This window comes from Python bivittatus, unplaced genomic scaffold (genome assembly GCF_059951505.1).
Source record: "Python bivittatus isolate LINGU-HERP-01145 unplaced genomic scaffold, Pbiv_v1 ctg000310_np1212, whole genome shotgun sequence".
Taxonomy (NCBI): domain Eukaryota; kingdom Metazoa; phylum Chordata; class Lepidosauria; order Squamata; family Pythonidae; genus Python; species Python bivittatus.
Genome location: NW_028277054.1, coordinates 1,364,425 through 1,389,683, shown reverse-complemented (window position 1 = coordinate 1,389,683; position 25,259 = coordinate 1,364,425). Strand labels below are relative to the sequence as shown.

Genomic DNA, 25,259 nt, shown 5'->3' with positions numbered 1-25,259 from the left:
GGTGGGAATTGTAGTGCAAAACCTGGACAGCCGCAGATTCCCCGCCTCTGTTTGGTGGGGAGGGGAGACTGAGCAATGTTCTTCCCTGCTTGTAATTCTTGTGAGCATCACCAGAGTAGCTGGCTTCACCTCTGAAGCCCAAAAATGCCTTGTTCTATCTTAGATACCTAGAATTTTGCTGTCAGGTCCTTACTGGTGCTTTTCTAAAGGGCTCAGCTTGCGAGGGTGACACTCCTGCAGGTTTCCACGCTGATTTGAACTCGGTGAGAGATGATTCTTTGCTCTTTATCCCTACAGACCCTTTGTGTGGAGAGCTTGCAATAACATGGGTTGAATGGAAGCAGGTGTCGCCAGGAAGGGCATGTATGAGACACAATAAGGAGGGAGGAGAAAAATTTTAAGTGGCCACAGGCAGCACAAAGGGAAGTGTGGAAAAGATTGAGAGATGGAAACAATTTACAACAGGCCTTGTGCAATTGTAACTGCACATGTATTTTGCAACCACAGTGAGGCCAAAGCCAGTTTGGGTTATGCAGAGTCATATAGGACTTCCTTCTTCAACCTGGCATTCTTAACTTGCCTTAGAGTAAATCCCAGAATTCCCCAGCTACACAAGATGGGGTTTTCTGTGAATTGCAGAATGTGCATCTGGAGACCACCAGGCTGGAACTGAAACTCCCAGCAGACAAGATTAAGAACGTGTCATTGTCAACAGGAGCAGAGTCAGATCCATGTTTCCTTAGAATCTTGCAATCCATTACTCTGGTGTAAAGGCAGAGTAGAAACAAAGGCTTGGCGTAAGTGCAAAATCTGCATGAAGCTAGCTCTCCTTTCACTAATCCCCTTCTTGTTGCCTTCTAATTGGCTGCACGTTGCACAGAAAGCTACGAGATAAACCAAACCTTGAAATGCTCCAAGTAGCTCCTGAGTCAACTGTGCATTTTGTGAACCAGTTTGGGTCTTCTACCTGCACCTGTGATTGATCCTCCCATCTGCTCTCTTGGACCCTGTTGGCTCTTCCAAGGAGCAGAGGCTGGCTGAAGATGGAAGCAGCCGATGGCCCTGCCGGTGACCGCCTCTGTGGTCCTCGGGGTGTTCCATCTGCCATTGGATGCATTTTTTTTTAGAGCCAGAGAGGTTCTTCCTTGGAGGGAAACGTTGAGGCCAAAATCCCTTTCCAGCTTGCTTCCAGCACTTGGGGCACTGGAGGGGCCAAAAGACACGGATCATCCAGGTCCAGTGCTTCATAGAATATGGTCTCATCGCGGAGAAGCTTGAAAGTATCTTGGCACCACCCAAGACCTCCATAAGAGGATAGTGGGAGTTGAGCCCGGATAATGCAGGGTTACCTCATCCATCTCTCTTGTGGCAGGTGCCCAGGACTGCTTCACTGCGGATGACGCTTCTCTGAGTCCCTCCTCACTCTCTTAACATAGGAAAGATAGTCTCAGGTGTGTAGACGAGGTGTGTAAGAGAAAACCTCCTCTTCCCACAATTCAGAGAGCATCTAGAGTTCTTTCAGCTTTTCCACGTGGCCTCTTGCTTCCAAGTTGTTTTGTCCTGAAGGGCAAAAAGTCTTCCTAACTATCTGCTAAATAATGTTCCTGAATGAGTGAAGGTGATAACAAATCATTTCATTGTTTAAATCTTAAAAAAACAACAACATTGCCCTCTGTGATTACTCTCAGCTAAGAATGGGAGGAAAGATTTCAACAAAGATTTCACAACGGCCTGCCTGTCTTCCCCAATCTGGTGCCTTTCAAATGCGCTGGGCCTGAAATTCCCAGCCACCAGGAGTCGAGTCCCAGTCCACAGCCTCTGGGAATTGCCAGCTTGGGGAAGGCCATGGCAAATCTTGAAAGAAATGAGCAGGGATTCTCTCTTTGCCTGTGATGTGTGTTGATACAGTTCTGTAATTTAAAGAAACGAATAAAGGGAATCTGTTGAAAAATAGATTCTGTAAGTTCTGTACAGGAAGATTGTACTTTCTGTAAGTATTGGCTTTGACTACGTTAGGATGGAATCCATCTCTTTGGATCCAGAGGTGTCCACAGGGTGGAGTTTTCAGTCATGATGGCGATCGTGTGATCGAGATCCCCACCTTAATTTTTTTTTTTGTTACTCCCCTGAGAAAGCCCTGTCCTGATGCTGTCTCAGCGTGCAGCTGTTTGGAAAACAGCAAATGCCATGTTAGGGTCACTGGAAAGGAATCCAGAAAACTGCAGAAGTGACAGTGCCTTTACCTCATCGGTTACATAAATCTATGGTGTGATCACACTTAGTTATATTTTGCATATTCCTGGCCACTGCCCCCCACCACGAGAGCTGGGAAAGTTGCAGACGGAAGCAGTTCTAGGAGAGAAGGACCTGCGGGTGTTAAGCTTGGACGGCAGCCGAGGACAGGGAGCCTTGTAATGGTACCTAAAGTCGGGCAGGATGAGATTGATTTCCCCAGAAGGTAACGGCAAACGGCTTCCACGCGGTTGGCCAGAAAAGTACCAAGCATCTTCCTCCGGGCCGTGATTTCCCGATCTAGCCCGCATCCCTGGAACGCCCAGCTGGCTTAGCTTCTTGAGATCACCTGCAGGGGCCCAACGGGCAGCTCTCACGTCGCTGCCTCCAAAGTCCCGCTGTCCAGCCGCGCTGCCTCTGGAAAGTCCGTCCGCGGTCTCGTCGGTAAAGCCCCTGAAGCTGGTACTGCGCGCGGCGCCCGGGGCGATTATAGCAGCCTCTCGGCGCGCAGGAGCCCCGTTCCCAGACCGCGGAAGGATCCCTTCTGCCCGGCTCGAAGGCCGGCCCGTCCAAAGGCGGCCCCGGTCCGGCTTAAGAGCGCGCAGCGGCTCCCTGGCAGAGCGGCCCCGCCTCGCGCCCTTCCGCTCCTCAGCCGCCGGGGCCCCCGAGGGGCGGCGCAGCTCCCCTCTCTGGCCGCGCCTGTCCCCGGAGCCCCCCGACGGGACGGAGGGCCCCGGTCAGCAGCGGCCCTGCAGCCCCCCGCCCTTCCGCCGCGCCCAGCCGCGCCCGCAGCTCCCTCGCGCCCCGCAGGCGGCGACCCTCCGCAGGGCCTTGCGGCGGGCCCCTGCCTCCGGGCGGCGGGGCGCGCGGGGAGGGGCCGGGCTGCGCCAGCCGGGCGGAGGCGGGGAGGAGCCGGACGGAGCCGCGGCTGGCACGGCGGGGGGCGGCTGCTGCTGCTGCTGCTGCGGGCGGCGCATGAGCGCTGGTGCCGCCGCGCCGCCTCCATTGCGCGCTGTGCCCGCCGAGCCCAGCCGGAGGCTCTGCGAAGGTCGCCTCCCCGCCGCCGCCGCCGCCGCCGCCGCTCCATCCTCCGCACGGTAGGTGGGCGCGCCGCAGCCCCGCCGCGGGAGGACCCGCCGCTGAGCCCGTCTCCGCCCGGGAAGACCTTCACGGATGCCCGGCCTCGCGAAGCCTCCCCGCCGCGCGCCCTCCGGCCCTCCGCCTGCGGCGGCCGCTGCTTCCCCCTCTCCGCCGGCGGCGGCGGCGGGGGCTCCTTCTCGCCGCGCCCGGGCGCAGCTGGCAGCTGGCCCCGTCTTCAGCAGCCGCCGCGGCCCGCCCGGCCGCCGCGCCTCCTGGTCCTACCCCCCCACCCGCCTTCCCTGCCGCCCTACCCGGAGCGCCCGCCTCGGCCTCCTCCCGAACCGCAGCGCCGGCCTGGAGCTGCGATGCGCCGCGCAGCCCCTCCGGACCGCCGCTGCCGCGGCCCCCGCGCCGCCCCCGCCCGGCTGCCCCGAGCGCGGCCAGGACGGGCGCCCCCGATGAGCAGCCCCCTCTGCCCCCGTCCCTCTGCCCCTCGCCCAGGGTCACCCCCCCGGCGCGCTCCCTTCGGCCGGAGCTCCGCCGCGGCGCTGGGGACCCTCGCTGGGCCTCCGAGGGAGAATCGCTCCCCGCGTCGAGCTGCGGGGCCGAAAACAACCGCGCGCGGCTCCTGCGCTCCCCCCGCCCCCGCGAGGAAAGGCGACCCAGGCTAAAGCAGGGGTCAGCACGAGCAGCCCCTGGAGGAAGCGGGACAGGGTCCGTTTCCTAGGACCACCTCTCCCATCATCCTTAGCCGGTACATTGCTGTTGTCCAGGCTGCTAGGAACTATGGGAGAAGCAGCCCCGGCAGGTCTGGAAGGTGCCAGATCGAGGGAGGGTGTAAATATGCCCTGCTGGGGGCTCGGCCGTCTGCAACTGAGCAGGGAAGAGAGCGGTTTTGAAAGGGGCCCCCATCAAGGAGCCCCGTTGCCTGCTTGGAAAGGGGAAGGAGGGTTATTGCCGAAAGAAATGCGCCAGCTGAAGAAAGCAACCCTCTAGCCAAAATAGGGCACCGGGCACAAAGGCTGCAAGCATTGTGGACTTGCTGTGAATTGTACGGGAATTGCAAGGACGCAGTAGCATCTCTATTTTAATCTGCAAAATAGAGCCAGGTACGCAGGCAGCCCCCAGCCGGACCCCCCCGCCCCCCACCCCGCGTTCTGAATTGTTGAAGGCACAGGTTTCATCCTGAGGGGCATGCCTGCCATGCCATGTATTGATCTCCCACAACTCACGGGGTTAGGAAGGAAGATCTGAGGGTGTTTTGTGCATCCATTACGACATTCCAAAAGAAAGCTCGGGAATAGGACCTCTGCGAGAGCGTGCTTGCCATTAAGAGATCCCAGAGCCCCTTTATGGAACATAATTCTCCATGAGACCTCCATTTCGGTGGGGGAGTGCATGGGATCGGAGGAGGGCAGGATCTCCAGAAGAGTCTGGATGTAGAAAGGGCAATTGCGTGAATGCATCCACATTGGGAAATGCAGCCGGATGGCTGTAGCGAAGAGACGGCAAATGGTGTGGCTCTCTTGAAACGGAACGTGTCGGAGTATTTCTTAGAGGAAGCCTGCAGGAAGAAGCTTTCTGGATGTTGGTGTGTGTTCGGCACTCGGTCATCTTAGGTGTGGAGTCCTGATGTTGAACTTACGGTTATTCCCATCAGAATGTTCCGGGAAAACGCATGTTTGATAAACTGCCCAGCAGACCTGGGCTTGGCACTGTAGTGGACCTGACCAGGACCCCTATATGAATGTACTCAGAAATTATACCTTCAGTTCAGGGGGGCTTCCTTCCAGGTCGATGGGTAGGACGGTGCAGCTTTGGACAGCTCACCCTCAACAAGAGTGATGGCCTTTCGGTAAAACGGGTCCTTCTGGCTGGTTCCCTCCCCCGAGTAAGCTAAAGGCACTTCGTTTTGTATTGGGTTAATGCAATGTGCTAGCCAAGCTTTCAGCCATAAAGTTGGTCATGGTTTATGGCCTAATTTATGATATGAACCCAGCTAATTATGGCTTAGTCAATAAACCATAATTAATCAAGCTGTGGCTTAACCCAGTGCGTAAACAGTTTTATGATTTGAGTTCAGGAGTAAGACTCACTCTAGTTTCTTAAGCGTTCCATCAGGAATGACCAGGAGGTCATCCTCAAGGGAAGCCTGGTCTTATACGCTTAAATCTTTCGGTGTTCTCCATTGCTTGAGAGTTGCTCCCTTTGCAGTCCTTAAACTTGTCTCATGGTCAGGAAACCTGGAGCAGGCCTTTGTGCTCTGGGTTTTTAATCCCTCAGGGACCTCTTTCTTCTCTCCCGTCGGATCCTCGCGCAGAGGAAAGAGCTTGCCACAGCCATGACCAAAGACGACTCAGCAGAGCTCCCTTCTGAGGAAGACCACCAGCCCCTGGAATTCCAGAGCCCAACAGTGGAGAGGAGGAAGAAACCCATCGTCCACCCTTCTGCCCCAGCCCCGCTCCCCAAAGATTATGGTGAGACGTTCCTTTCAATCCTGCTCTTTTCCAGCCTCACCCCTCCCTCCCTCCCTGCGAAGCATGGACAGAGTTCCTCCCTGTCCAGTTGACCTGCCTTCTGGGAGGGCAGGGGGCTGAGATGCTCTGTGGAGTATGGTTGCACATTGAATCGGTGTGACCGAAGCAGCCATATGCAAATTCGTAGATAGCTTCAGGGCTTGGGGCTGTGTGCCTTTCCGCTTAGAAGCAGCAACCCAACAAGCAGCACTGTTGGTGCCAAAGCCTAGCGGTAGATGCCTGCTTTCCAAGCGGCACACGCTCCAGGAAGAAGGGCCAGGGACGGAGGCTAAGGCCGTCTCTGCCCGAGACCTGAAGACCGGCTGCCCGCAGACATGGACAGGACAGCGCCAGAGGGACAGTAGGCTGACCTGGACTACGGCAGGTTCGCAGCTCAGGGCCAAAGAAGGTTCAATTACGCAGCTTGCAGAAATCGAACAGATTTGCAAATCCTTCATTCAAGTCAGTTCCCAACATAGCACCTGCCTTCACAATAGGGTAACTGGGTTAATTTTACCTATGGCCAGTTTCTTGTGGCTTAACTTGTAATGTAGAACCTAGCCTATTTGCTTAGTTTATGGTTCACTCTGCTTTGGGAACATAAAGAATGGGCTGATTTGGTAAACCAGGCTAAAATTGTTGTGTGAAATTGTAATGTTGCCAATAAGAATCCCACCGCCTCTGGGGGTTGGCCGGGGTTCCCAGTCCCCAAATTGCTCCTGTTGGGGCATGTTTCCTTCTTAATTCTCTTGATTGCACGCTGAGATTGAGGGAAGAGAAAAGTTTCTGGGTCAATCCTGCCTTTGGTTTTTTTATGGTGCAGCTGAGACAAGGAGGACTTTGTGTGCACCACAGAACATAAGGGGGACAGCCAGAGAAGGGGCGTGGGAGGGACATTTGCCCTCCCTGCAGTGCAAAGTGGGGTTCACATTAAGAGGAAAATGTTTTAAGTAAGGAAAGCAATAATTGCAATAAGTAATAAAGATGAATTGATATTATCCCGATATAAATTATGCAGGCAATATTATTTTAATATTTAATTTTAATATAACTTGTTCAAATAATAATGATGACAATGTTATTCCAAAATAAATTATTTAAATAATTAATAATGATGAATTCATATCACTTCAGTAGAAATGATTCAAGTATTTATTTGGGTTATGTAAAATATTCTTCCAAAGAATACTTTTTAAAGAAAACGGTCAAGTTATGCCTCTCTTTCAAAATAGTTTTTGTTTTCATGTGTTGTCATTTTTTAGTTAGGCAGGCTGCACAGTGGTGTGGCCAGTCTTCTCTGGATCTGAGAGGACCTGATGAGAGGAATCTGGGCCTGGTGACACACATCGCCCTAAGCCAGAGTTTGTTTTAGCCCTAAACAAATAAATGATTCAATAAGCTCCAGATGATTTGCAAAGTATCCTAAATCATACATCATGTGTAGGAAGCAATGGCTGGATCCATGTGGTGCTTGGTCTGCATTTGGGTCAGCTACCTTCTCATGAAATATTAAACCATGTTTTGCTGAATTAAGTGCAGTTAATTAGCTTCAGGCAGCATGCTAAACAAGGATTTGCCACCACAATGGCTGAATTCCCTCTCTGTGGTCCACTGAAACTCCCCCCTCCCATGCCCAAGCACCATGTTTGGACCCAGAACAATACGAGCTGCCCATGAAGAGAGCGAATGCCATCCAACCTAAATTTAATAAGTAAATAAGCCTGCCAGTGTTTACTTACCAGCTGCTGAATCAGACCTCCGGTGCTCTGGAACGATCCTGCTTAAAAAGGAAAAAGTAGATCTCACAAGCTTAAAATCTGCCTGCTCATCCTCTAACAAGAAACCTGTCTCCAGCTTGGAGAAGTATGTGGATTAAATTGAATTGGTCAATCCATGAAAGGGCAGGTGATTCACTCCAGATTATTCATTCAGTGGACACAGCCAGGCTGAAGCTGGAGCAAATGCTTGGGCTGCCCTGCAAGAGAACTGATGGGGACAGGGTACTTAACCAGGCAGATGAAAGGGTCCAGCCAGCAGCCGAAGGAAGGAAGGAAGGAAGACCCAGCTGTTGCCGTAGTCTTGCAACAAGGGCCATTTCAAGGAATCTGCATTTCCTGAGAATTTGGACTCAAAGCAGGAGATGGTTGTTGCTCTTTGAAAGAGGACTGTGCTGGTGACTCAGGGGTACAGACAGAGGCTTTGAGTCATGGACTGGAGTAAGAGCCAACACCTCCTCTTCCCTCTTCCCTTCCAAACCTCTTCTCCCATAACTGACAGGGCTTAAGAAAGCAATATCCAAAGAGGACTGGGTGGACATTTGCATTTGTTAAGCTAAGATCAGCTTTTCTTCGCAGCTGGAGTGATGGCATTATATTGCAACTAAAGTTATCTGAAAGATACCTCAGAAGTAGCTTCCTTGTTCTCTTCTGCTATTGATTAGAAAGCAATAAAATATATTTTTCAAAACCCCTCTGAATAGAATAGAATAGAAATCTTTATTGTCATTGTACAACTAGTACAATGAAATTAATGCCACCCCAGTGCAGCTTTAAAAATATAAAAACCATAAAACACATAAAACACATACACATAAAACACATATAACACAACCTTCACATTCCATATTGCACAACCCCTGATGCTGCATTAATACTGCATTATACGATAGAATTCAGTATAGTTGCAGCTCTAAGATAGAAGCTATTCTTCAGCCTATTGGTCCTTGTTTTCATTATCCTGCACCGTCTGCCAGATGGTCATAGTTCAAAAAAAGAATGTCCCGGGTGGGATGGGTCCTTAAGAATATTTTGAGCCTTCTTAAGGCAGCAGGAACTATAAAGTTCTTCCAAAGAGGGGAGAGGGCAACCAATGATCCTCTGGGCAGTGGTGGTAATATTTTGGTATTTTGGTACAAGAAGAACTCAAGGGAAGTATAAAGAAGCAGACTGTGGATTCGTGGATTCTCCAGAGGTTTAGTAGGAAATAATGCAATCATTTTGAAAAAAATTTAATGTGTCTTGGAGGGGGCACAGGATAGTGAAAGCTTGCCCAAGTTAGCGCCCTCCAGTATTGGCATTTCTTAAATTCCAAGCTGAGACCACCAACAGCCATATTGGCTGGGAATTCTGGGGGGTATAGTCCCAAGACAATTGGAGAGCGCCAAGTGAAAGACGACCATTCCCAGTTAAACAAAGGGCTCAGCACCTTTATTCTACAAGGGCCTTTTGAAATATATTTTATATAATTGAAATTGTGTATAGGTACATGTTGCCTACCTCCCACAACTGGGGGAGGGGTGGGGAGAGAAGGGTGTTTACAATTACATGGATGGATGGATGGATGGATGGATGGATGGATGGATGGATGGATGGATATAAGAATATATGGGTTGGGGTTCTGGATCTAACCAATGGCCTACCAGGGCATTTCAGTGCACCTGCTTTGAAACCAACTGTTGCATCACATCCTTTCCCCTCTCCCCTCCTCTTCTCTGCAGCTTTCACTTTTTTCGACCCCAATGACCCGGCTTGCCAAGAAATCCTGTATGATCCCATCACCACAGTCCCGGAGTTGTTTGCGATCATCCGCCAATGGGTTCCCCAGGTGCAGCACAAGATAGACATGATTGGCAACGAGGTGAGGGGGCAACAGGCAGATTTTAAGATGATGGCCAACGGCGTTGCGTGCTGTGCTCAGTCCCAGGGAGAGGAGGGGAGGTGGCCCAGGAGTAGGTGTGTGTTGTTGTACAAATTGAAGGATTGAGGTGGGGAAGAAGAAAGCATCTGGAGCAGTGTTGCTCAACCTTGGCCACCTGAAGATGGGTGGACTTCCCCATGCTGGCTGGGGAATTCTGGGAGTTGAAGTCCACCCATCTTCAAGTGGCCAAGGTTGAGCAACACTCATCTGGAGGCTGAGGACTCCCAGGTACCGTAGCAAAGAATAGCACTTGCGATGCACAAATATCTTGGCTGTATAAGCCTAACGGTGTGTGTACAAGGAAGAAGACAAGCATCTCTGAGAAGGTCTGAAAGGTGCTACCTAACTAGCCGGGACAGGTAAGGAAGTTGAGGTCTTTCAAAATGCCTCTTTGCATCCCCCCGGAACCTGGCAGAGAGTTGGGCTGGATGATCTCCAAAGCCTTTTCTGGCTCCCATCTTCTCTAAACCTTAGGCTGTGGTTCAACCCTGGGCTAAGCCGTGGTTGGCTTTGTCATGGGCAGAGTTGCTGGGAGTCGGGCGGCATATAAATGTAATAAATTATTATTGTGGTTATGGTTTGTTGAATAAGCCACAGTGGGGGCTGAGTTCACACAACATACTGAACCCTGTGCCATTCATTCATCAGCCGCAAGGTCTGAGTTGGCATGACACCAACCCAAACCTTCTATGGCTGAGTGCCATGTGTGAATCCTGCCTTAATCTTGCCTACCCACCAGATTGGCCCAATGGCAGGGCCAAGAGGCTGGAAAATGACCCGGGTGTGCCCTTGATTGGCCTCCTTCTGTCCTCTCCAGATCTTGAAGCGGGGTTGCCACGTCGATGACCGGGATGGGCTGACAGATATGACTCTCTTGCATTACGCTTGTAAAGCTGGCGCACACGGTGTCGGTAAGCCTCCGCCTCTCCGGCTTTGGGCCCTTGGGTTGCTCTTGGGGTTCGATGAGTTTCATGTCATCGGCAAGATCTACGGGGCCCTACAGGGATGGCAGAATGGCGGGGTGTGCCAGTGGGTCTGCAGTGGCAATGAGGAGGTCTGCAGCGATTGGCTGAGCTGCCTCTGATGTCACAGAAGGTCTTTGCCTGAAGAGTCTCAGAGGCACAAGGTGGAAAGAAGGAACAAGGAGATGGAACATGGGAGGAGGCACCCCTTCTATGCAGTTCTTCCCCCCAAATGCTCATATCGGTACCCGATGAAGACTTTATTTATTTATTTTCAGATTCTTAACCTTCACCAGTTTACTGCTGCTATATCTTCAATTGGCTGCTTTATCCTTTTAATTATGCTTTTATTGATTTCATACTTTTAATGATACTTGCATAGCAAGTAACATTTTGATATATATATATATATATATATATTTTAAGAATAAGCAGCATGAGAATATTTATATATTACGGAGGCATGGAAATAAAATGAAATTTAACAAATATCTCTCGTGAAGCTGCAAAGGGGTTAGATAAACGACATATTGGCTCAACGTAATAAAATCTCGCAATGCAGTGCTCCAGTCTTGTATTGTGCTTTAAGATGAGGTCTGCCCAGAGTTACGCTTTAAAATGGACGGCCACACAAATCTTTTAAATAAATAACTAATAATAAAAGAAAACATGTTGCCAGTTAAACTACAGTGCCCCTACCTTTCCATAGTATATTTAAAATTATAAGTAGTCCAAAATAGAGAGCTGAAATGTTAATTTTCTGAGCCCCTTCTTGACAAACCTTTCAATACTTATAAAATTTAGATTACAGTGACCATGTCTTTATTATAAAGGACGGTTGTTTGTTTCAGAAAGCTGTCCTTTATTAGAATATGCATTTTTCTATCATTTTTCTTGGTTTTGCTTTTCAATTTTCCTTTGTAAAGCAAAGTTATCCGCACAAACAATTACTTTTTTTTTTAATCCTTATGAACCTCTTTCAGATTTGCCTTCTTTTCGGGTTTGTCCTTTATTTTTTTCCAAGAAAATAGGGTCACCATCGTTTAGATTAGAGTTTACCCCACAGGAGCTGAAGGAAGGATAAAGCGCCGTTCCAAACGTATCTGCTAACAGTTATTTTCCTTGTGGGGTTAAATTCTCTCAGAGACGGTTTTGCTGTAGCCGAGCTCTGCCTTCATCCCTCCCAGGTGATCCAGCTGCTGCAGTGCGTCTCTCGAACCAGCTGTTGGCTCTAGAGGCAGATGTGACTCTGCGCAGCCGCTGGACCAACATGAACGCCCTGCATTACGCGGCTTACTTTGATGTCCCGGAACTCATCCGCATCCTCCTGAAGGCCTCCAAGCCAAAAGGTGTGTTTGTGGGACGGAGATGGACCGCGTGTCCCAGGTGAAGGGAGCCAGAATCACCTGGCACCTTCTCGAAAGCTTGTTTCAGCCACCATTTTTAAGTCAACCAGTTAGTGGTTTAGAATGGTGTTTTTTAACCTTGGGGACTTTAAGATGGGTGGACTTCAACTCCCAGAATTCCCCCGCCAGCATGCTGGGTGGGGAATTCTGGGAGTTGAAGTCCACCCATCTTAAAGTTCAATAGCGTGCTGGGTGGGGAATTCTGGGAGTTGAAGTCCACCCATCTTAAAGTTCAATAGCGTGCTGGGTGGGGAATTCTGGGAGTTGAAGTCCACCCATCTTAAAGTTCAATAGCGTGCTGGGTGGGGAATTCTGGGAGTTGAAGTCCACCCATCTTAAAGTTCAATAGCGTGCTGGGTGGGGAATTCTGGGAGTTGAAGTCCACCCATCTTAAAGTTCAATAGCGTGCTGGGTGGGGAATTCTGGGAGTTGAAGTCCACCCATCTTAAAGTTCAATAGCGTGCTGGGTGGGGAATTCTGGGAGTTGAAGTCCACCCATCTTAAAGTTCAATAGCGTGCTGGGTGGGGAATTCTGGGAGTTGAAGTCCACCCATCTTAAAGTTCAATAGCGTGCTGGGTGGGGAATTCTGGGAGTTGAAGTCCACCCATCTTAAAGTTCAATAGCGTGCTGGGTGGGGAATTCTGGGAGTTGAAGTCCACCCATCTTAAAGTTCAATAGCGTGCTGGGTGGGGAATTCTGGGAGTTGAAGTCCACCCATCTTAAAGTTCCCAAGGTTGAACAACACTGCTTTAGAATAATTTACTGTGAGCGATCTTAATTAAAAAGGTACCCCTCTCTAAATAAATTGTGCAAGCACTTGTGAAACCAATAGGTGTCAAATGAGAGTCTGTCTTTGTCAGGTTCAGCCCAAAGAACTCCACGAGACAGTACAGATACAGTTCTGCTGCATCTATTAGCTTCCATGTCTCAGACAGAATCTCTCCAGACTGAATGTACACTTCCCAAGCCAGCCAGCCAAAACACCGTGAATTCCTTAGGGAGGTGCCAGCCTCATCTTCTTAACCTTCCCACACTCCTGCTGGGGGCTAAGGAAATGCTTATCTCCCCAAGCGCGGCCTTCATCAAACCATTCCATCACAGTCTTCCATTTTTTAGAAGTACCTCTTCTAAAATATGGTCGGCTCCAGAGTCTGTGTGCCTCGTCTCAAAAGAAAAAGGAGACTGATTGATTGATTATGCATTATCACGTCGGTATCGACTCGTAGTGACCACATAGATTGATCTTCTCCGGGAAGATTGATTTACCCATATTCAAATTCTTACACACGTTCCATGCAGTGGGATGTCAATCCTCATTAACTGAGAGTGGCATTTATCACTCACTTGTGATAAATTGAGGATAAAGGGTGGATCTGGCCTGGAAGGAGGAAATGTTAGGCCAGCACCCCAGAGTGTTAGAGCAGCTGGGTTTCAAGCAGTTCAAACCATGGTGTCGAATGATGCTTCCAAGGGAATACAAGAGCTCAGGCCTTCAAACGATTTCTTCTTTGGGAGGATTCCCTTTAATTTGGAATAAGGCATGGTTCCAAATTCCCACCTGTAATCATTTTTAGTTTGAGAGAAAGCTCACTATTAATTAAAAAACAACAACAGTGGCTCTAGTCCTGGTCATAAATGTGCTGTGACACTGGCAGAATAATTGCTTTTGTGTCTGTCTTCATTAAAAAGAGAGCGTGCGCGCATGCATCCCAGTTGCCAACCTGTGGGAAACTGCCCCTGGTAACCAGCTGCTCATCTCCTGGGGACCCACAACTCCTTGGCAACCTCCAATGTCAGAGATGCAGCAACATGAAAGGGACCGTCTGCTCATCTCTGCTGTCTCTGATGTGCAGTAAAACTGGAACTGCTCTAGGGTTTTGCTCCTGAAGGCACCTTCAAAATGCAAGCAGCAGCAAAAATGTTTGAAGAGTTTGAGCCCGGACGTGTTGGATTGGTGCTCCTGGCAGGGAGCTTAAAGTGTTGGCCAAAGGTGGAAGCCAGCCACGTTGTCTAGGAGTCATCACAGGAAGCAGAGGAAAGCAATTTGTGCTAATGACAACCATGATGTCCCAGGTCCTGCTCTCTGTCTCACCTTTCCTTCTAAGCCAGTGTTTCTCAACCTTGGCCCCAGCATGGCTGACTGGGGAATTCTGGGAGTTGAAGTCCACCCATCTTCAAGTGGCCAAGGTTGAGAAATACTGTTCTAAGCAATGTTGCATTGACCCCAACCAGTTGTGAAGGAAACAGCCACACTAACAAAGGTCCAAGGGAGGTTTTCTGATACTTGGGCCCTGAACTATATCAAGCTTTCTAAGTTTTAGCTAGTCAGGCCAATTTAGAACGTTTTTGGTTCTTGCTTCGTTTTAAGAAGAATCCAAAACAAAATGATTTATGTCCACGCCTTTCAACTCTAGTGAGGAATCTTCTTGCAGTACCCCAGACACTTGTATCTCCTGAACAGCTTCATGGGCAACCCTGTAGGGTTGGAGAAACAAAACACAGCACAGAAAGAGCTGGTGCCTTAGCCCGATATTTTGCAAACCAGCCTGAAATAATTCTGCCACCGGGCCTGAATACCTGCTCACCCTGTATCTTCTTTTTCTTTAAGTTCTCAACTCAACGTGCAGTGATTTTAACCATGGAACAGCCTTACACATCGCTGCTTCAAATCTGTGTTTGGGGGCTGTGAAGTGTCTTCTGGAACACGGGGCCAACCCTGCTGTCAGGGTGAGAAAAAGGGGGGGCACAGATAAGGGGGAGAAGGGCGTTTGGCTGAAAGAGGGGAAGACCCAATATTCTCAGGATCATTTAAAGGTTCCCAATGCCTTCAAAACCTCCTCCTCCTCCTTTATGCATGCTTTATAAACATGCTTTATGCATGTTTGGGACTTTTGACCAACCCCTCTAGACTGCTGCTGCCAGAGGGAGAGGCAAGCTAATGACACTCATGTATAAAATGTGTAAAACTAGATGCAAAAATTAGATTTCAAAGATGCAATATAAATAGCCTAGCCTGTTAATCAGGAGACTTTGTGAATGTGAGCACCTCCAGCGACTCTGCTGTAACTGACATTACCAGAACAACAGGTTAAGGCTCAATGGTGTTTAGAAAGGGAATTGACTGGTAGGAGCAAAAAGATGCAAAGGGTGGATGTGTTTATCTAGCTGAAAAGAACCAGGTCTGTTCTCGATTATATTGGAGAGCAGCCACAGCAGAATGGACTTAAGTCTTGCATCTCCAATTTGGGGCCTGTTATTCCTCTCATTAAGTTCTAAGAAGGCAGATTCTGGTAGAATATTAGGAAAAAATTCCTAACAGTAGGGATCCTGGGTGTCTGCAGGGAGGGGGCTGTGATTGTGTGGTCGAGGCCATCCTCTTGATTTTTTTGACCCCCTTCTTGCAGACCCCCCAGGAGGGGCCATTTGACCAAGGAATCGAGCCTATAGGAAGGTGGTCAGCTCTTCTTTGCTGGAAGCGCTCAAGCAGAGGCTGGACAACCAGCTGCTTAAGAGGGTCCATTGAGTTCCATGCCCCGAACAGGGGATCTCAACAGCCCCGTTTAACTTCATGAAAAGGGCCTTCAGCGCAATAGACCAAAAGCCCCCGCACTGTCCTCGGGTGGGGAAAGACCGCACTTCCCTCTCTTGCTCTCTCTCAACAGAACAGCAAAGGCCAGGTCCCAGCTGACGTTGTGCCAGACCCCATGGACATGACGTTGGACAAGGCTGAGGCCGCCATGGTCGCCAAGGAGCTGAAGCAGCTGCTCCTGGATGCGGTGCCTCTGAGCTGCAGCCTCCCCAAGGTCACCCTGCCCAACTACGACAATATTCCTGGGAACCTCATGCTCCTTTCCCTTGGCCTCAAGCTCGGCGACCGAGTCCTTGTGGATGGGCAGAAGGTAAGGAAGGGGCAGGCCCACAAGGACGGGGGAGAGGTTTGCCCCATTTTCCTTTCAGGCTCCACTGTGGCTGCGTTTGAACTGCCTGGTTTTTCATCTGCTCTAGATGTTGTCGGCCCTTTGAAGTAGGCCAGATCAGGAAACTGATATTGCAAGAATTACAGGAATGCTACCTTGCTGTTGTAGGGTATAATAACAGAACCATGAAAGCCTGCCAGAGTTTCCCTCTGTCCTCTCTTATACCAAAGAGAATCAGGGCAGGACAATCTGGAGCTTCTTTCTCACATTTTTTGCCTTTCCAGGACAGAGTTATATTTTCCCTTAAGAGCTCCGGTGTGACTTCGTCAAGGTTATGTCTGCATTCCTCTACAGACCTGTAGCCACAGATAACCAACAGTAGTTCTGAGATTGGATTTTGGTGCTCTAGTTGGGAGGGAGGGAGGGAGGGAGGGAGGGAGGGAGGGAGGAAGGAAGGAAGGAAGGAAGGAAGGAAGGAAGGAAGGAAGGAAGGAAGGAAGGAAGGAAGGAAGGAAGGAAGGAAGGAAGGAAGGAAGGTCTGTGCATAGACTAAGAGCCCAGCCACTCCTGCAGCATTACTGAAAATTCTGGGAACCCCCTCAAACTCTCCAGGGACTTGACATGGGAGGTGCCCCTAGAGTAGCTATCCAAGAGTGTTCGTACAGTTGTGTAGCTCTTGGGGCTGGGCTACACATTACATCGCCATCCAGATGTCCATCTACATGAATCAGCTACACATACAGGCCACTGCTTCTTCATCTGGATCACCCTTGTTGAATTAAGTCAGAGGATCTTGGAAGCATCCACTTCCTGTTAGATTCCCAGCTCAGATTACATCAGTATCTAGACAGGTGATGCGCAGGTAATTTTCTGTTCCCCAGGTATAACCCAAACCCATCGTGTTTTGCTATAGGTGGGCACCTTGCGTTTCTGTGGCACAACCGAGTTTGCGAGCGGCCAGTGGGTAGGCGTGGAACTGGATAAGCCGGACGGCAAGAATGATGGCAGTGTGGGTGGAATCCGTTACTTTATTTGCCCACCAAAGCATGGTACGTTTTAGCAGAGTTGGGTGTACTTTGTACCAACATTTCCTCTCCCATCGAGTTCATCCAAGTGAAATATCCGAAGTAGCGAATAGTCCTAACTTGGGTTCCTGCTAAGCTTCTCATCTAGGCCAAGGGAGCGAAGCTAGCCAAAATGAAATTCCTCCCATTGCCAAGGGGGAGGAGATCAAACCACCAAGCATGGGTGGGACAAAGCCTTTCTTTGAAGTCATGACATCTTGGGGGATTTGAGAGAATCGGAAGAGCCTGCAGCACTGGTCACCCCAACAAGGAGAGAAGGCGTAGCCCATGGATCAGAGGCCATGGTCCTGTGGAAGAGTCAAGATTACTTGACTGGCTGGATGCCCTTTCATGGATGATCATTGTGAAATTATTTCCAGCACCACTGATCCGGGGCTACCATTTACTTCTCTTTTGCCTTCCCAGGATTATTTGCTTCAGTGTCCAAGATCTCCAAAGCTGCTGACCAAACACCTTCATCCGTAACCTCCACCCCACGGACCCCGCGCGTGGACTTTTCCCGCATGACAGCAAAAGGGCGCAAGGAGAAGGACAAGGACCGGAAAGGTGCGCTCTTCTGAGAGGGTGCTGCGGAGTGGGCCCCCAGGGCATCTGGCAGGCTCCAGACAGTGGCTTCTCCTCTCAGCTTTGACTCAGCTGCTCAGATCTTGGAGTGCAGCAGCTGGGGTGGTGGCCCATAGTAGGTGGGAGGAGAAGAGGCGTTTCTTCCCTCTTCTAGGGAGAGCAAAGGGGTCCGGAAGAGCACAAACAGGTTGAAAGGAGCTATGAAAGAGTGTTGGAAAAGGAAGAGAGACAGAGGAGGTGCAACATCAGCCTGGGAGACTGCCCTGCCTAACATTCCAGCCAGGCCCATTGCTGACCTAACTTTCTCCGTATACGTATATTTTTTTGGCCTGGCCCTCCAAGCAGCACCAGATGGCCGAATCAAGCCCCACAAAATCCACAGAATGGGACCCACCAGAGGCCGAGGACTTCACAAGCCCAGTGCCCTGGGAAGAGGAGTGAGCCAGAAGACAGGTTGCAAACTAGGACAGGAAGAAAGGGGGGATGTGCAGAGCCAGGGGATGCAAATCATGGATTGATTTGCTATAGCCAATCAACGCTTGACTGCCAGCCTTCTGATGACATGACCCAGCAGTTGGGCCTTATTTACCCATCTGATGAACTAGGCAACAGGCAGACATTCCATGAGAGTCAGCACAAGGTTTGTCATCTCCTACCAGAGTCACCCATAGAAGGGTCCCCAGGATCAAAACAGTGGGCACGGCCTGGCCATTGAAGCTCCACCCTTGGTTAACGTGTGTCGCACGGATTGCATCCCCGTGAGAAGAGTCAGGGTGTCAGCTGCCCCAGTTGCACCCACCATTCTGATCCTGTTGACCCCCTTGGGGATGTCCCTGTCCACCAGGGAAGTCCTGGAATGCTGCATAGGGATAAACCAAAATACGTCGCTCTTATTTCTCTCTCTTCTCTGCCCAGCTCTCAGGAAGAAATCCTTATCTGTTGGCAGCCTGGACCGTGAGGGACTGAAGATCGACATTGGGGATCAGGTCCTGGTGGCGGGACAGAAGCAAGGCATCATTCGCTTCTATGGGAAGACCGATTTTGCCCCAGGTACGGCAGACACGGGGCTGGAGGAGAAGACGCTGGCTGGGGGTGGGATGAAGACAGGGGCTGAGATGCGGGACCACAACTGCCTTTTTGTGACCTTATCAGGACGACGCCCACAGTACAACATAAATCAGAAGTAGTGCAAATAGTGAGAGCAACCTTTACGCTGCTCTTTCCCTAGGCTACTGGTTTGGGATCGAGCTGGACAAGCCCACGGGGAAACACGATGGCTCTGTCTTTGGAGTTCGCTACTTCACCTGCGCTCCCAAGCATGGAGTTTTTGCTCCTCCTTCCAGGGTCCAGAGGTAGGCTGGCGGCTGGAAGCTGCGAATGAGAGTGCCTCCCTCCCAGGTTAGCCACGACTTCTGTTTGCCAACCACAGCGAACCCACGCAGATGAGTTGAAGATACCAGAGTTGCCCTGGCTCCCAGTTCAGTGCGCCAGACAGAAAGCCACGTGCCATGAGAAAAATAGGGATTAGCTCCTTGGGACAGCTTTCCCCAGGTTAGCGCCCTCCAGGTGTATCAGGGCTTCCGCTTCCGAAATTCCCCACCAGCATAATCAGCACATCCAGAGTGCCAGATGTGGGAACAGCTGCCCAAATAACTTCCACACTGGGCTAAGCAAAACGCTTTAAGCTGGTTTTAAGGCGGTTTTGAAATACTTTCGCCCACCTCTTTATCTCCTTGTGACTTTCATACTCTTTTCCCCAACAGTCCCCCGGGCCAGAACAATAAACATTGGCATGCAGTCGAAACAACGGGAAGAAAGATCTTCTGAGCCGTTAATGAGCTTTTTTTGCTTGCCAAAATTTTTACTGCTTTTAACAGTTTCACACTTTGGCAATATTCTTCCAAGGGAATGATCATGGCTCTGTCTTTTTAGCTTTCTGTCACTCCTTATTTTGCCATGTGAACCTCGGCTAAAAAGAAGTTGCATTGCAATCAACAAAAGGAGTCAGCTGCAGGCAGTTAAATTAATCCTGATGGCAACAGAAAATTGGGTCTATCCCAAACTCTTTTTTTGTTGTTGTTAAGTACTTGGAACTGTCATATCCCCTCTAAGGGCCCTGGAAATGTAGCTTATTTTTGCCTGTTAGACCCTCCTGCCCTGATGGCACCACTAGGCTTCCAGTAACTCAGTTGATGCTAACTTTGTGCAACTGTCTCTGCTGCAGAATTGGAGGCCCCCAGGACTCCCAAGATGGCACTTCAGGGAAGAAGGTGCACCAAGTTACCAGTAGGTATACCCTGGACTTCACTCATCGCTATTTGGGGGAACAGAGGTGCTATTTAAACATAACGCCACAGTTTGGGAAAGCAACATTAGGGGGATTTGCTAGGAACCCATGTATGGCAACCCAGTCTATGGCATGCATAACCTTGGCCTCCGCTGGATTTCCGTGCCATCTCCTGCAGGAGAAAAGATCCCGGAGAAATGAGAGAGGAGGAGGAAAGGGGCATCAAATTGGCTTCTTTCTCTGTTTAAAAAAAAATAAATGACTTTTTCCCCCTCTCTTATAGTTTCACAGCCAAAGCGCAACTTCACCACAGTCAGATCCCCGAAAGACATCACATCGGAAAATTCCATCTCTAGGTAAAAGCTGGGCTGTTGCTGTCTCTGGAGCCCTCTTAATCCCCGTCAGTAGATTTTAGCCTCTTGGCTGCTCTTGGCTGCGGTCTTCAGCTGGGCAGACGGGCTCCGCCGGCTTTCGCGGAGGCCGGAAAGGTTCCCAGCGAAATGAATTCCTTGATCCAAAGCGCCCTCCCTGCTTTATAGGCAGGGTCCTCCCCCACAGACCCAAACCCTGTTAAAGCCACACAGCACTTCCATCATATGTCCAGTCGAAAGAGCTGATTTTAAGGGCAGACGGGCTATTTATTTTTAATAGGCGAAAGGGAACGATGGCATGGCTAGTTCAAAATGCGGGGGGCAGGGCACTCTGGCTTTGCCTCTGCAACATCTCTACTTTGCAAGCTACACTGGTTCCCAGCGGGCTTCTGGGTGCAATTCAAGGGGTCGTTGGCCACCCACCCAGCCCTTCAAGCCACGGGATCGGCCGCTCTATGGGACCACCTTTCTCCTGTGTCTCTGCCCAGACAGTAAGATCTGCCAGAGGTAGGAGCCCAGCAGGAAGCAGCTTTGAGACCTTGGCCCTTCTCTAGGGCTGGGCCTGCCCCTGTCAACCGACGTCACCCTGAAGACCGTATGACTCCGACCCTGTTATGCCCTCGTAAAGCTCTAAACCCCCGGCTCTTCCAGCAGGCCCCGGGGCAGGGTGGAGAATGATGCAGGAGCCCCCGCAGGAGAGGATCCGAAAAGCTAAGGTGGTAGTTCCCATCTTGACTTTTTGGATCTCTCCATGGATGATCCACTCCCTGGTGGTGGAATTTTATTGCACGACTGGGACTGAGGATCGCTTGTCTGATTACTGGATATTACTATTGTTCGGCCGTTTGTCTGCTTACTCTTCCTGTGATTCTCCTGCTGTTCTTAATCCTGCACAAGCCACCTAGAGTTACTTTGGTAGTTGAGGTGTCCTCTGCTGATTAAGTACATCTCCCTTAAGGGGGTCCAGAAAACCTCTTTCCTTCGACTCCTCTTCTGTCGCTTTCCCACCCCTGACGTGAACTACACCACGCTTCCCTTTCTCTCCTGCAGGATCCTTTTCTGTTGCTGGTTCCCGTGGATGCTCCGTGCGGAGATGCAGCCGTAGAGTCCCTGCGTCCTTTCCCTCCTCCTCCTCCTCTGCTGTTTCTTCGCTCTCCACGTAATCAAAGACTACTCTTCATCTGTCGCTCACCTCTCCTTCCCCCACTGCCGTTCTAGTGAACCCCAGTGCCTTGCTAAACCATATGGCCACCCCTGGTAGTTTGTGAGAAATGCGAAACCCGTCCCGTTTGTTCCCCACTTCCTGAGCCGTGGCACAACAGGTCTCTTCTAGCACTTCTTTTCCCATTGGAGGAACTGGCAACTGCCGTGGGAGTCCTTTTTCTTTACCTGAACTGGCACCCCTTCAGTTATGGTTTGGAAACAAGTCTCTGATCTTTCCCGCAGGGTGTACAGAAAAGAGGCCCAACTCTGAAATCTTAACTGCCCCTCCTGGAAAGCCCCACATGCACGTTGCAGCCTCTAGGAAGCAAACCCACTTTGCCTTCGTGCAAAACCAAGGCTGCAGGCTGAGTCTCCCCTGGTTTGCAACTGACTCGGTCCTCTTAAGGTGACCAGGGAACCAGGCACCGTTTTGTCTAAACCTGCTGGCTGGGGAATTCTGGGAGCTGAAGTCCACACCTCCTAAAGTTGCCAAGGTTGAAAAACACTGCCTTAGTCCAGCGTAGACCAAGAATACTACATTGAGGAAGGCTGTGATAAATAATCACTGTGTTTGGTTAACCAGTTAGGATCCTAGCCACAAGCAGGTAGCTTGTGTCGGCCTCATGGGGTAAACCAGATAGGAATCACAACCAGAGGAGCTAATTCTACTCTACTGTAAAGCTACATTGACAGAATCTTGCAAGTCTGAAAGTACATCTCTCCCCCCCATCTCCTTTCCAGTCTGGGAAGCTAGGGAGGGTCCCTTCTGAGCCTCCTTCTCCGCCCATTATGCAGCTGTGGGCTCTGCCTCCTCTTATCTGACCATTCCCTTGGCAGCGTCTCTTGGCCCTGTCTTTCCCACAGACCATTACAGCTTATTTATGATGAAGCTAAGGTTCTCCAGGATCTTGGCTCGTTGTTCCTTGCAAGTGCAGCCCTTACTAATCCTCTGCCCGCTCCCTTATTTTCCTCCTAAGCTCTGCTTATTTTGTCCGTCTCCTACGAAACATTGCCCTGCTCATCACGTACAGAAGCCAAACCCTTTGTGTCTGCCGAGTAGTAACTCCCTGCTGACTTTGGTGGGGCTTATTCTTAATTAAGTGTTCACATGATTGCAGCTTTAAATGGAGGTGCTACTAATGTGCGAGCAGGATGGGGCCACAGCGCCAACACATTTGCCCACGGTTGGCTAATACCGTAAGTAGCCTCTCTGGTTAGCAATTTTCTTTCTAATTGAAACCTCTATCTTTGAATTACAGATGCAAGAAGACACCTTAATTAAAACGTAGTGTGTATTAGCAGCTGTGCTTAGCTTATGTATGTGCAAATTAACATACAGGGAGGGGTAAACCACCCAATAGCATCCTCTAATGGTGTGTCGTGTGTGTATCTCTCTGTGTGTAAGTAACCAGAAGTCAGTTCTCTTTTTTTAAAAAAAAGCAAAAGGCAGGGAAGAGATATTATGACTGAATCGGATCTTACCCTTGCATTTATCAGCTACAGAGTGTTAGATCTTAATCCAGTGTTTTTCAAATTTGGCAATTTGAAGATGTGCAGACTTCAACTCTCTGGGAGTTGAAGTTCACACGTCTCAAAGTCGCCAAGTTTGAAAAACGCTGTCTGAATCCATCTTGGTAATATTTCAACCATACAGCTCATAGCTTCCTCACTTAGTTTAACTCAGTGTTTCTCAACCTTGGGAGCTTGAAGATGGGTGGACTTCAACTCCCAGAATTCCCCAGCCAGCATAGCTGGCTGGGGAATTCTGGGAGTTGAAGTCCACCCATCTTCAAGTTCCCAAGGTTGAGAGAAACTGGTCTCACTGAAAATAGTTTTGCTGAATTTGGGGATGGCAAAACAGAAAAAAACCCCAGACTAATAGAGCACCGAGCGCTAGGCCCTGCTTGTGGGTATGAAGAATGAACATGAATGAACTAGAAATGTAAACAGCAGAGATGAAAGTAGCAAACTTTTGATGTTCTGATGGGGGGATCCTTCTGTGGCGCTGGAGGCTCGGCACTGAGATCTAAGGCGAAACGTTGACATTTCTACTGTAAATTTTCTTTGCTCCCCCTCGAATATTGTTGAGTCTCTTGCATCATTTGCTTTGAAGCTGAGCCTGGAGTCCAGGGTTTTCTCCTGCCTTGGGAAGCCGGTTCCTCTGGCCTTGACCACTTCCTCTGCCCGTCCCTCTGCAGGACCTTCCAACTTCTTTTCCTTACACACTTGTCAACCCCTTGGAGAGGCTGGCAGAGCCATCCTGCTGCCTGACATGACAAGGTTGCCCCGTTAAGACCTTCTTTGCCTTCCACATCTGTGCGGTCTGCAGAAATCCAACCGGGTTGGGCTTTGGGGACACAGGCATCTGGGGAGCAGGCCGCCGTACCTGTTGCACAGTGGCTAAAAGACAACAATATTCCATTAGGAGAAATGGGGTGAACGTAAGAAGTGGAGATTATTGGGGCATCTAGGGAGGGTAGCATTCTGGCCAAAAGAAGAAACCCCAAGCTTGGTGAAATATTGGGGAGCTTTATGTATAGATATATAAAATAATATTAAAAAAACCCAACCGGTTACATTGAATCTTCCAATCCACTCCATCTTACATCCTTCCCACTATCATGGTTGTGTTGTGTTGTGGGATATGATACTTGTCCCCCAGTTTGGACCCACATTTCATCCTCATTGACATGTCAACCAGCTGTCCATAAACCGGTTCCCCCAGATGAGTCGGGATGACAATTCTCTACGTTGCTCAAGATGGCTGGGAGTTTGGAGAACCTTTTTTTATTCCCAAACACATCTGGAGGATGCCAGGTTATAGGAAACATCTGTAAACATTCTCATTCACTTGTCCTCATAGCTTTCTTGATCACACGTTAGGCATCTCTCCACGCTGACATTGACTAGCAATAAATTAGCCTTTGGTTGACTTCAGTTTGACGTCGGGCACAATCCTGGCGTGTCCCCCTCTACTAAATTGGGGGTAACCCCTTGCCATTGAGTTGTCAACTGGAAATGCCTTGTCTTCCTCAAAGACACAGACCAACCTAGATCGCAACCCTTTGTGATGGCTTTCCATAATCTTTCTTTCTGTAGAGATCACACTGGATTGTGTTCTTCCTGCCTAGAGGTCTCTCTCTTTTTTTTTTAATTTTCCAAAGAGAAATAACTTTGTAAATGGTCATGTGAGACAGCTTGCCGGGCCCTCCGCTGAGCTCCTTGTGGAATCTTGCATGGTTTCTGTCTTCCCTGATCCCTGCTCATCCAGGTTTTCTGGAAGGAAAGAAAAAAAAATCAAGCATGACAAAAGTATCAGTATGTTATTGCTTATCTGTTATTAACGAATTAATAAAAAGTGTTTCTACGTGCACTGTGTCCAGAACTCTTCCTTTCTGCTCCTTCCGCAGAGCGTGCAGGAGAGCGAGGAAGTGAAGTGGGATTGCTGTCTGTGGTGCCCACCCCACTTCCCCGAGGCTCGGCACAGCTCCTGTTTTCGCTCAAAGGGTTGTAAAAGTTTCCAGGCCCAGAAATCTGAGAGGTGGCACGTGCATGCCTTCGTTCACTCACAAAGCTACCAGCTTCCACGCAGGCGTGCCAGCTGCCCGGGATCCTCGAGCCCCGCCCTGGCGTTTTCAAAGACGTGCCGACCACGTCCACAGGCAGCCTCGCCCCACCCAGGCCCTCAGCTGAGAAAAGCAAACGCTAAGCAGAGTGCGGAGGAGGAAAGACGATAAGCAAACGGCACACAGATGGGGAAGCAGAGGCAACCTCTGAAGCTGGGCAGCTGTGACGAGCAGGCAAGAGGACTAACTAGCCAACTGCCAGGACCACAAGTCGTGGGGAGCAGCACGTCGTGGTGGGGGTCCTGTCTGGAGCTCCACCAGGACTTCGGTAGCAACCAGAAGAGGAACGACCACACTGAAGCAGCCCCTCATC

The 25,259-nt window shown here is 49.9% G+C and overlaps 1 protein-coding gene across 4 annotated transcripts; it reads left to right on the top strand.

The window, feature by feature from the left end:
• The first annotated feature begins 40 nt into the window (after positions 1 to 40).
• On the top strand, positions 41 to 24,690 carry CLIP3 (CAP-Gly domain containing linker protein 3). 4 transcript variants are annotated; one of them, XM_088139742.1, is made up of 14 exons: positions 41 to 3,329; positions 5,565 to 5,789; positions 9,325 to 9,464; positions 10,342 to 10,435; positions 11,674 to 11,835; positions 14,502 to 14,620; positions 15,556 to 15,792; positions 16,724 to 16,859; positions 17,301 to 17,441; positions 18,375 to 18,509; positions 18,688 to 18,811; positions 19,684 to 19,745; positions 20,030 to 20,102; positions 21,168 to 24,690. In XM_088139742.1, the coding sequence occupies exons 2-14, from the start codon at positions 5,654 to 5,656 to the stop codon at positions 21,220 to 21,222; spliced, it is 1,614 nt and encodes a 537-aa protein (XP_087995868.1). In that variant the 5' UTR covers positions 41 to 3,329; positions 5,565 to 5,653; the 3' UTR covers positions 21,223 to 24,690. The 4 variants fall into 4 exon arrangements, with proteins under 4 accessions (XP_087995868.1, XP_087995867.1, XP_087995865.1 ...); XM_088139741.1 differs by having other exon boundaries at positions 2,606 to 3,329; positions 5,633 to 5,789; positions 19,684 to 19,749; XM_088139738.1 differs by having other exon boundaries at positions 2,608 to 3,329; positions 5,633 to 5,789.
• The last annotated feature ends 569 nt before the right edge of the window (positions 24,691 to 25,259 follow it).

Bases quoted from the DNA above. Each gene is read 5' to 3' on its own strand.
- CLIP3 (XM_088139742.1), top strand. From the start codon at position 5,654: ATGACCAAAGACGACTCAGCAGAGCTCCCTTCTGAGGAAGACCACCAG. The intron at 9,465-10,341 runs GTGAGGGGGCAA...TGTCCTCTCCAG, and splicing joins TAGACATGATTGGCAACGAG to ATCTTGAAGCGGGGTTGCCA. The intron at 10,436-11,673 runs GTAAGCCTCCGC...CATCCCTCCCAG, and splicing joins AGCTGGCGCACACGGTGTCG to GTGATCCAGCTGCTGCAGTG.